At 32.2% G+C, this 11,537-nt stretch overlaps 1 protein-coding gene and 1 long non-coding RNA gene across 6 annotated transcripts; both read right to left on the bottom strand.

The window, feature by feature from the left end:
* Positions 1 to 2,795: 2,795 nt before the first annotated feature.
* Positions 2,796 to 5,619, bottom strand: LOC110942220. 5 transcript variants are annotated; one of them, XR_004893642.1, is made up of 6 exons: positions 5,189 to 5,617; positions 4,601 to 4,820; positions 4,331 to 4,487; positions 4,045 to 4,251; positions 3,776 to 3,846; positions 2,796 to 3,083 (listed from the first exon to the last, which is right to left on the bottom strand). It is a non-coding gene; the product is annotated as an uncharacterized LOC110942220 (long non-coding RNA). The 5 variants fall into 5 exon arrangements; XR_004893640.1 differs by having other exon boundaries at positions 3,776 to 4,251; positions 5,189 to 5,619; XR_002594668.2 differs by having other exon boundaries at positions 2,796 to 3,888; positions 5,189 to 5,615.
* Positions 5,620 to 10,535: 4,916 nt separating this feature from the next.
* Positions 10,536 to 11,119, bottom strand: LOC110944131. Its single transcript, XM_022185845.2, has 2 exons — positions 10,918 to 11,119; positions 10,536 to 10,840 (listed from the first exon to the last, which is right to left on the bottom strand). The coding sequence occupies exons 1-2, from the start codon at positions 11,057 to 11,059 to the stop codon at positions 10,536 to 10,538; spliced, it is 447 nt and encodes a 148-aa protein (XP_022041537.1). The 5' UTR covers positions 11,060 to 11,119.
* Between the last annotated feature and the right edge of the window lie 418 nt (positions 11,120 to 11,537).

Here is an 11,537-nt window from a genome sequence, read left to right as displayed (position 1 = left end):
CCGGGGGGGGGGGGGGGGGTAGTGTAATATTTGAGGGTAAGAAGGTTAATTAGTGGAAGGTTATAGGTAAGAGTCTAGTGTTATGTGTTACATGCATTATGTAATGTGCTTAAGTGTTCGGGGACCATGACTAGCTCAAAAAAAGTGAGACAATGTTTTTAACAATATTTTTGTGTTCCGGGTAGTGTCCGGTTGTTCGGTTAAATACCGTTCCGTTAAAGTGCTAAGTGATATCGTAAAGTGTCCTTTATGTAACTTTTAGTGACCCTTTTAATTCCTGACACTTAGGAAAGCATACAAGACCATTTTGCCATATTTTTGCAGATGACTAGCATGTTTAAATGCTGAATTTTGTTAATAAATGCAGAATTTTGCATTTTAAGTGGGTTTTAGGCACTTTCCGGCACCTAAACTATCACCTAGTGACGCAGTTTTATGGTCCTTACTTCACTACACTTCATACTAGTGTAGTACCTTGACTCTGGCTCATATTGGCCTCAATATATTGTCTGTCTATGTGCTGGCATTGTCAGCATGTTTCTGAGTTATCCGCTCACTGTGCTAACTGTGCTTTGTGCATCAAGTTTGTCACTAAAGTTTGTGTGTAATGAATGGAGTGACAGTATGAATGTGATGCATATGTATGTATGATGCAGAAATCATAAAGCAGTTTAATTCGTCAGTTGTAATTCAAGCACAGTCATTAAGCACAAAGTTAATATTAATTAATTGTACGGATACCTGTAATTATGAGGGTTGTTGCATTTTTAAACATACCTTATGATCCCCTAGTCTTGGTGATCGATAATTCACGTTCATGCACGAATTTGAGGTTCAATTTCCCCTTCAATTTAGTGATTTAAGATTAAAGAGGGGCTGCCCCCTTTTCTCCTCCTCTGGTCGACGCGCGCGCGCGCACACACACTAAGTGTGTATGTAATGTTTTTATTTTCATATAACCCATGTAAGTTCTGATTTTCCCTTTTTGGCCCCTCAAGTTTGGGGTTTTTATTTTAAGACTAATGCACCATTCACTCTTTTATCAACATATTACATGTAGTTAGCTAGGTTAAATATTTCTAGTTACAACACTTATGTTATTTGATTTAAACCCAATTATTTCCACTAGTAAATAACCAAGCTTTAACTAGGATAGAACATTCCTAGTTATAACACATCGTGTTAAATATCATTATAAGCGTGATAACCAGATTCAGTATTTTTGGGGTGTTACACATAACAATCGGTACACTTGTCGATTATGTGTAACTGAGTTAATTAGTCCTTTTTAATTTGGTGTTTTCAATATAACAACATTTTGCACCTCAGGCGCCAATGGTTCATTAACATGCATTTGAAGCTTTGGATAGAACCATGAAAGACATTTTTTAATTTCAGAAACTTCTATCAATGAAGAAATGCCATTGGAGGTAATGTTATTGTTTTTGGTGGTGATTTTAGACAAACTTTTCTTGTTATTCCAATGGTTGTAGACAATTTTTTAATGTTTCTTTAAGCTCCTCTTACCTCTGAAGTAAATGCAAACGAGTTAAATTAACAAAGAACATGTGGTTAATCGTAAGAAGCCAAATATCTAATACGGAACAAATTAACAGTTTTGCAAGTGGCTTTTGGATTTGGGTGAGGGAAAAGTTGGTGATACAAATGATGGTGATGCATGGAGATACCAGGTGATCTTCTAATCAAGGACTTATATGAGCCTATCAAAAGTTTAATTGACTTTGTATATACTTCGGTTCTTCAAGATTATAAAAATCAAGACTACTTTCGTGAAAGAGCAAAACTTGCTAGCACCTAAAAATGAAGTTGTTCAAGAAATTAACGACGTTTGCTTTCAATGTTTCCTGGCAAAGAAAGATAATACCTAAGTTCATATAGTATTTCACATACGAAACATCTTAATGATCCACTACAAGAAAGTTGATACTCCCCTGATGTTCTCAACGGTCTTAAAATATCCAGATTACCAAATCATAGATTAGTTTTGAAGGTCGGTGTTCCGGTAATGCTATTAAAAATATTGACCAAAGAAATAGTTTTTGTAATGGGGTGAGACTACAAATACTATCACTTGGTAAATGGGTTATAAAAGCTAAAATCATATCTGGAGGTAATATTGGAACTCAGACTTTCATTCTAAGAATTAGTTTGATACCTTCAAATAAAATGATTACTTTCAAGTTCCAAAGAAGACAAATTCTATTATCCGTCTGCTTTACAATGGTTATCAATAAAAGGATAGAGATAATTATTATATAGAGTATGTGTGTTTCTAAAAAATCTAATTTTCACACATCGACAATTGTATGTGGTGTTGTCAGTAGTTAAAAGCAGAGGTTTTTTTTTTTTTTTTTTTTTGAACGGCAAATGTTATTATTACATCAATAATATTAAATTTTATCAGGTTTGAACCTGAGATCTCCCCTTTAAGAGGCATGTGCCTCTACCACGTGAGCTACTCCATATTGACGATTAATATTAGATAAAGATTGTAGTGTGAAAAATAAAACAACAAATATTGTATACAAAGAAATATTTAGAGAGTTATGAATTACTACTACATTTTTTACTTTTGAAAGTGTTAATAATAGTTACAATTTTGTATTTTTTATTCAATGTTCCATGTAGTTTTATTCAAAACATCTATTTACTAAGCATATTAGTTCAACCCGTGTATCACACGGGTAACTAACCTAATTTTAAACAAATATACGGGTAACTAACCTAATTTTAAACAATATTTTTAGTTGCAACAATCAAAGAACAAAGACACGTTGAGTTAACGGAGGCCTTGTGTTTGAAATAGTTACATGTAAATATCTTTCGCACAATGAAACTGTTTCTTATGATACAACAACCGGAATAATGTATTGTCGGTGATGAACTCGTAAATTCGAGATGGCATCAACTTCAACGTGTGTTATCATTTGTGAAAAAAAAAAAGAATGAGTGTTATCATGTATGAAAAAGAAGAATGAATAGGAGTTGGTAACGAACAACATACCTTTGTTTATTGGTTTAGTGGAATAGAAGTCATGGAACAACATTGTGAGAGTACACCTCTGTTAGAGTATCCACAATAAGGATGTTTTTAGATGATGTTTTGTATCATATGTGTGCTTGCCCAACCAATAAGACCATTTCTCTCTCATGATCCTTTCACAAACCATAAAAACACCAATTCTCTATCCTCTCTCCTGCCCATAAATTTCTCTCTCTTGCCCTCTCAAAAACAAAATGAGTTTTTTCCCAAACTAGTGTTGGTGGAAAAAATATTTATCAAAATAGTGTTCATTCAAAAGTATTTACCAAAATGGTGTTTCCTGATTATTTTGTGTGTCTTTTCTTTTTAACCAACATGTTAAACTTTTATAATATTTCTATTAAGTTAATGAAGTGCATATTTTTTTATTCTTTAATAATTTATATCTTTTAACAAATCTAATATTTTTTTCTAATCAACCTTTTATACTTTTTTTTAGTAACTAGAAATGTAACCCGCCGCGATGCGGCGGGGGCTATGTTTATATTTATATTTAGTCAGTTTTCATGAGTAGCATCGATTGAGTTAATTTCGTAAGATAGTTTCTTTCTTAAACACTAATGATCGTCCAAAAACAATAACCCGTGATAGACCGTCATATTCCTAAATAAATAACAAATTATATTATGTCTCATGCTTGTATACGGTTTAACATTTTAAATTGTATTATGTCTCATGCTTGTGCACAAAAAGGAATGGATAACAACATACCTTCTTCACATGGCAAGTTCTCTTTTTGGCTGAGAACCTTCTTCACTTCACATGGCAAGTTCTCTTTTTGCCTGAGAAATTATCAACATTGGCTCACCCATGTCAACCTTAACCTAGAGTAACAATATTCTTTAATCAAGAATATTACAAATCATGTCACAAAAGCTAGCTGTAGGTTTATAAAAGCTAATTATTTTGCATGGACAGATTTTAAAATGACAACAAATAACATAAACTAAAAGCATAAAACACGACTCAATATAATTTACCTTTCAATCAGGTGGACATGTGGTATCTCAGTAATGCTAGTAACCAATAAGATGCAATTGAGTTTATTAACAATTTCAAGATTCTCACATGATTAAAGACATAACCAGATGTTAGTTTGAAAATGTTATTTGGATCCTAAGTTTGAGAAGTTTGATCTATAGGTCCCACTTCTGCTTTAAAGTCCAAGCCAGAGTTGCTCGTCTTCCCTATATTAGTTGCAAATTTAAGGTGTCAATTAAGATGAAAAAAAGGTAAATTCTCAAAACCGTTCAGACAGATGCTTACCAACAACATCCAGACCGGTTAATTTAGGCATAAACCGCCTAACATGCTCTTTTGTTGCCTCATCTACTTTTAGCGTTTCACACACCGAAGAAATCACAACCTCGTTCTTCTTCTTCTGGTGCTTCTAGTCAACCAAATTAACAACATCCTTCCCCATCTTCGTGGAAATAAACAATGTAAATTGAAAAGAGACATTACACAATAACACCAAAAACCTCATATATTCAAATTCTAAAACAAAGCATACACGTAATCAGAAAGATTCATTACCTATGAGCATGATAAACGTTCAATAACCACGTAGCATCAGGACCGCGTCTTTCAACCACCACAACTTGTTCTTTCTTGCTTTGCAACATGGAAAAGCAACTTTTAAAAGCTAAACATCAAAAAAGGAAGTAACATCAGAAGACAAACCTTGAAGTTAATTATCTTTAACTTAACCAACTGGTAGTCCTCACCCTGCTGCATTCCTTTTCACATGCTAAATCTGATTTCATTAGAACACATTCATCAGTAAAAAATAATAATAATCATTTTTAAAAAAATAATAATAAACATCAATAATCATCTGGCATAGGGATTGAAAATGTAAAAGAACTGTAACTTTAATCAAGACCAACATATCCTGGTTTTCGGTGTCCACATTAGCGACGATGGTATATGCTACAAGAACTTGTTAATATGTCATTAAAGATGAATCGATACAGGCTGACCCGTTTCATGTTTTGTAGAAAACCAAAGATCCATATCAAACTCATACATTTCAAAAAACCAACTAAGATATGAATGTAAACAATTCAAGGTCGATCTAACAAAAACTGAAACATACAGTAGAAAGTAGAATAGAAGACTTACCGGATCTTTTCCGGAGACTCGTCAGACTTCACCAGAATACACTTCTCGCCCCTGTTTTTTTCTTTTGGCGGTCATGTATGCATCGGAAGTGAGAAGCGACGTCGTTCGCGACCAGGTACACTATCGTAAACGGTTTCCATCGTCTTTCTCTCTCACTTATGTGTCGCCCTCATTTCTTGGTGCTTAAAGGTTGCAGACGTCCTCAACACCTTCACGATTCGGTTTCAAAACCCCCAAACTGGAACCCTAGCCGCCATCGCTGCCAATCTGGTTGTCGGCTAGGGTTCCTCTTCACCTTCATCGAGTTGCGGTTATCGGCTTCCTCTTCTTTCATCGGTTTCTCTCTAATGTCGTTCTCTCAGTCTCTCTCTAAATGTGTAAATGTGGTCGTTGTCTCTCTGTCTCTCTTTCTAAATGTGTAAAAAGGAGGAAGTGGTAAGAGAACTAATGGCAAAGAATATATCCACAAATTACAAAGAAACACCTATTAAGCATATGGTACAACCTGTATAGCTTAGAATTGTTAGAAATTAGAGTATATATAAATAACTCTTTTACAAAAACATATTAGTTTTCTTTTTCTTTTCCTATAAAATTAAATCATCTATTTCTGTATACTTATTGTACACCTTTTTCTTAAACAAGAATTGATCTTTTTTCATCAACGTCTTTTTTAACAGTAGTTCAAGACTAATCCAAGTTATTATTAATACTATGACTATTTTATTAATATTAAAATATAACTTACTAGTTACTAGGCACTAAGCACTGTAGTGTACCATGAGTTTCAAAAACAGTAAATCAAAATAGAAATGGGTATCTAGCTGCCATTTGTAAATAAAATTTTAGTTATAAATTATAATAGTCTCTCGATCATTTCTCTTATATGAATTCCCAGTAAATCATTAAATTGTAATAACGTAACTTATATTTAAAAATTAAAAAGTATATTGATTGATTGAAAAAATATCAGTCATTAAAGAATTAAAAAAATAGATACTTAGATTAATTTAATAGAAATATTATAAAAGTTTAATATTTTGGTTAAAAAGAAAAGGCATAAACATAATTTTAGTAAATAGTTTTCCAAGAACACAATTTTGGTAAATATTTTTTTACCAACACTAGTTTAGGAAAATAATCATAGTATTAATAATAACTTGAATTAGTCTTGAACTACTGTTAAAGACGTTGAGGAAAAAAGATCAATTCTTGTTTAAGAAAAAGGTGTAAAATAAGTATATAGAAATAGATAATGATTTAATTTTTTAGGAAAAGAAAAAGAAAAGTAATATGTTTTTTTAAAAGAGCTATTACTAAAAAAAAGTATAAAAAGTTGATCAGAGAAATAATATTAGATTTGTTAAAAAATATAAATTTTTAAAGAACAAAAAAATATACACTTCACTAACTTACCAGAAATATTATAAAAGTTTAATATGTTGGTTAAAAAGAAAAGACAGAAAATAATCAAGAAACACCATTTTGGTAAATACTTTTCATTGAACACTATTTTGGTAAATATTTTTTCTACCAACACTAGTTTGGGAAAAAAACTCAAACAAAATACCCATCAAATATTTATCTTCTCTCTCCTACATCATACTCAGAGCATCCACAATAAATGGTGTTTTTGGTGGATGTTTTTATTTGCCACATGTCACTTGCCCCACCAATAAATTTGTTTCTCTCTCTTGCCCTACACACAATACATAAAAACATCAATTTCTTTTTCATCTATTCTCTCTCCTAATGATACTCACATGTATGTTTTTTCATGTTTTTGTAGAAGAACAAAATACATATACCTCTCCCCTCCACCTCAACACTCTCTCTTATCCATGTCATCAAAAACATCTAAAACATCCTTATTGTGGATGCTCTCACAAACCTTTCTTCCCTACATTTTTTTCTCATTTTTTTCTCACATACACCACTACATTCTCTCTCCTCCACCTCACACCCTCTCTCCTTAAAAAACACGAAAAAATATCGAGTTTTTTCCCATATTAGAGCATCACCAATAGAGGTGTTTTTTGATGATGTTTTTTGGTGCTAATGTGGCACCTGCCCAACCAATGAGAACATTTCTCTCTCTTGACCCACTCACATACACAAAAAAACACTATTTCTCTCTTCTCTCTCCTCTCTCCTAGATCACACTCACATAACTTTATTCTCTCAATTTTTTCTCATTTTCCCCCACAAACATAACTACACTCTCTCTCCTCCACCTCACTTTCTCTCTCTTTAAAAACACCAAAAAACATGTCTATTGTAGATGCTCTTAGTGTTGGTGAAAAAAATATTTACCAAAATAGTGTTATTGGGAAAATATTTACCAAAATAGTGTTTTTAAAGATTTATTTGTTTCTCACTCCTAACCTCATTGGATAATCCAATTCATTAAATAATTATTAATATAATCCTAGTATTGGGTCTCTCACATAACTTTTTTTTTTTTTGCAAGAATCTTAAAAAACTATTTATTAATTAAAACCTACTGAAAAAACTTGTTTTAAAATTCTAAATCTATGTAGTAAATAAAAAAACCACATCGTGTGAATTGATTAAATTTTTCTACACCCTCATAGTTAACCATTTAATAAAAAATAAAAATATACTAAATCTAAAAACTTAAAATTCACTCAAATCTATATACGACCATTCAAATTCCTTTAGCTTATGTTTTTTATAGCTAAATGCATTAGTTAAAAATATGTTCGTCACTTTCACAATGGACCTTATAATTATTTGATATCATGTTATATTGATCTAAAACATGTACTAAAAAACATGTAAATCTCACTTATGCCTTCTTAAATTTGTTTTTTAAGAAATGTTTTTCTTTATAACATGTATTAACTAATGATGTAAGGATTAGATTAGAACCGACCAACTCATTCGTTTGTTCGCACACGAAATACATAATTTTTATGTCGGTTATTCTTACGAAATATTTTACTCAAAATACCATTCAGATTTTTAAATATTACCTGTTGTAGATGTAGATAAATTCACATACAATTTTTTTTGGAAAAAAAATAATAATAAAGAAAAGCTTTTGTATGTGGGAATAAAAACCACCTCTGTTATGTATAGAAAAAAATAACAATAAAGAAAAGCTTTTGTATGAGGGAATAAAAACCACCTTTGTGTTATATATATAAAAATCATAAACGAAAGGAATTTTAACAATGAATATATCTATATTCGAGTAATTTTCATTTTCTTAATTAAATACATAATTATAAGGGTATAACTACAGTTTTTAGAATCACACGTAGTAGTTTTTCTATTAAATATAGATATTTAGATCTTTAAAATATGTTTTTAAGTAAGTTTAAAAAAAACTAAAAAAAAAATCATTTTTAGTAAGATTCTTAAATTAAAAATAAGTTATGTGAGAGACCTAATACTAGGATTAAACTAATAATTACTAATGAATTCTATTATCCAATAAGGTTAGGAGTAAGAAATAAATAAATCTTAAAAAACATCATTGTGGTAAATACTTTTTTAACAACACTATTTTGGTAAATACTTTTTCCAAATATATGGGAAAAAACTCAAAAATACCTCTATTGTGGATGCTTTCATTTTTTCTCATTCTTCACCATATACATATTCACACTCTCTCTCTTCCAACTCATCCCCTCTCTCCTCCTCCACATCATCTTCTCTCTCTTTAAAAACACCAAAAAACAACCTATTGCGGATTATTATCTTAACAATATTTTTGTATCTTTCGTCTACTTCTTTATTATTCGTTCTTATTATCTTAACAATATTTTTGTATATTTCGTCTATTTCTTTATTATTCGTATATATCTACAAGATGAATCAAAATTATTCATATATAAGGAGGAAGTGTTAAAGACCATCTCTAGTTATAAAGTCCTTTAGGGGGCGTTATGCGACAAGTGACGAAAAGTATAAGAGGGGAGTTTTATGGGGCTTTATATTACAAGAGGGTGGGTGTAGTGGTAAGGGGGTTATATAACCCCTTCAATTATACATACATATGTATGTATATATATATAGGGGAAGGTTCTATGCAGAACACTAAATATTAAAAGTACATGCAGAACAAAATGAATCACTTATTTTTTCAATCCTAAAAACCTAAAAAGTAAATGATAATATTATAAATGTAAGATTTATTGTTTCTTACACTAGAATCTAAAACAAAATATGAAAAATCTTCGGTTTTTAAATAACCTACACACATGTAGGTTATGTGTAGGATAAATTACCTACATGTATGTAGACTATGTGTAGGGGAAAATATATGATTTTTTATGAATATATAATACACATATGAATGTAAGAAACATAAAATTTAAGAAATATGAACCTTAAATCCCAAAATTTAGTGATTTAGAGTTGTCTTTTTGTTCTCGCAATAATTAGTGTTTTGTAATGATCCTTATCCAATATGTGTGTGTGTGTGTGTGTGTGTGTGGAGAAGGAAGATGCATAGCGTTATCACCTTCGCGCGGACATAAAATAATCAACCCACAACATCGGCCATAGCGGTGTGGCCGGGCGCTATGGCACCTCCACCGCGGTATACCGCCCACTACGGGTGGCCTAAGGAATGAGGAAGTAGAAAACGCAGATGGCGGGACATCTAAGTAAGACGTGGCATCACGCCCCTTGGTCAATGAGAAGATAGAAGTATTCCTTTCATTTCTAAAATGTACATTGAGTACACATAGCTTTATAGCCTAGTTGCATTTTAGTGGTGAGATAAGACCTTATGACCAATGTTCAATTCTCACAAGAGCGGTTTTTTCTAATATTTATTGGATTTCTTTCTGAATTGGTATATAGACATTATGCCTAGTGGAGATAGATATGATCGGTTGGTTTTGCTGATAACATGAAGATACTCTAGTGATCCGTCAGTGATCCAAATTTGTCGTTAAAAAATGTACATAGAGTAATACATAAATATACCCTTTAATAGATATATAATTTTAAAAATTTATGAAATACACTTTTTAAAATACCTTTAAATACAGGATATTGAGTAAATTACAAGTTTTGTCTATTATGTATGTCCCAAATTGCAGGCGCTGTCCTTTAAACAAAAACTTGACAGGCGGTGTCCTTTGTGTTTTCAAAATCTTGCACGTTTTGTCCTTTAGGCCAAACTTAGTTAGATTTGTTAGTTAAATCTGGTATCAAGGGGCTATTTTGTAAAAAAGAATTATTCAGGGACTAAATAAAAAAACATGATATATATCAAAGCTCTGCAATTCATCTTCATCACCATCATCATCATCTTCATCACCAATGTCAATAAACCAAATCAAGATCTAGAAACACCAAACTGATGAAATCAAGAAACAACCACCACAACTTGATAACCAATGCCAATAAACGCATTCCGGTGCGAATTAACTCTATCAAGCACACCACCACCGTCACCACATCCACTCCCACTAGCAGGCGAAGCCGGAGCCCTAAAAAGCGAATCAATATTCGGAAGCAACACACTAAAATTCGACCGAAGACTCTCAACAATATTCAGCTTCGAACCAGGAGTTAGGTCACCAAAACACTTAACCAATGAGTAAATCCTATCAAAAACGTCTTGTTCTTCGACGCAAAACAGCTCTTTGTCCGATAAATCGAACGAAATGCCTGTGATTTGAAACATTTAGGGTTTTGTTGTATAGATAATAGAAGAATTGAGATGTGAAGTGTGTGAATTGATGTACCTTTGACGAATTCTTCGAGATCTGAAGGACGGAGAGAGGAGATGCAGGTGGAGTGTTGGACGGAGAGAACAGAAGCATCATCGCCGGAATCTTGTTGCTCTAGGGCGGCGAGATTTGGGGGAAATATGAACGTCGGAGACATGATGGTTTTCCGGTGAGAGAGAAATGAGAAGTTTCTGTGTGAGTGTGTGTGATTTGAAAGTGGTGGTGGTTGTTTCTTGATTTCATCAGTTTGGTGTTTGTTTCTTGATTTCATCAGTTTGGTGTTTCTAGATCTTGATTTGGTTTATTGACATTGGTGATGAAGATGATGATGATGGTGATGAAGATGAAATGCAGAGCTTTCATAAATATCCTGTTTTTTTATTTAGTCCCTGAATATTTTTTTTTACAAAATAGCCCCTTGATACCAGATTTAACTAACAAATCTAACTAAGTTTGGCCTAAAGGACAAAACGTGCAAGATTTTGAAAACACAAAGGACACCGACTGTCAAGTTTTGGTTTAAAGGACAACGCCTGCAATTTGGAACATACATAAAGGACAAAACTTGTAATTTACTCTAAAACTTATTAATACTGAGCAACCTTTGACAAGCTAACATATCATATGTTATGCCC

This window comes from Helianthus annuus, chromosome 5 (genome assembly GCF_002127325.2).
Source record: "Helianthus annuus cultivar XRQ/B chromosome 5, HanXRQr2.0-SUNRISE, whole genome shotgun sequence".
NCBI lineage: Eukaryota > Viridiplantae > Streptophyta > Magnoliopsida > Asterales > Asteraceae > Helianthus > Helianthus annuus.
The sequence above is the reverse complement of the archived record's forward strand: the minus strand, read 5'-3'. Positions and strand labels throughout refer to the sequence as shown.

Bases quoted from the DNA above. Each gene is read 5' to 3' on its own strand.
- LOC110944131 (XM_022185845.2), bottom strand. From the start codon at position 11,059: ATGTCTCCGACGTTCATATTTCCCCCAAATCTCGCCGCCCTAGAGCAA. The intron at 10,841-10,917 runs GTACATCAATTC...TTCAAATCACAG, and splicing joins TCTCGAAGAATTCGTCAAAG to GCATTTCGTTCGATTTATCG.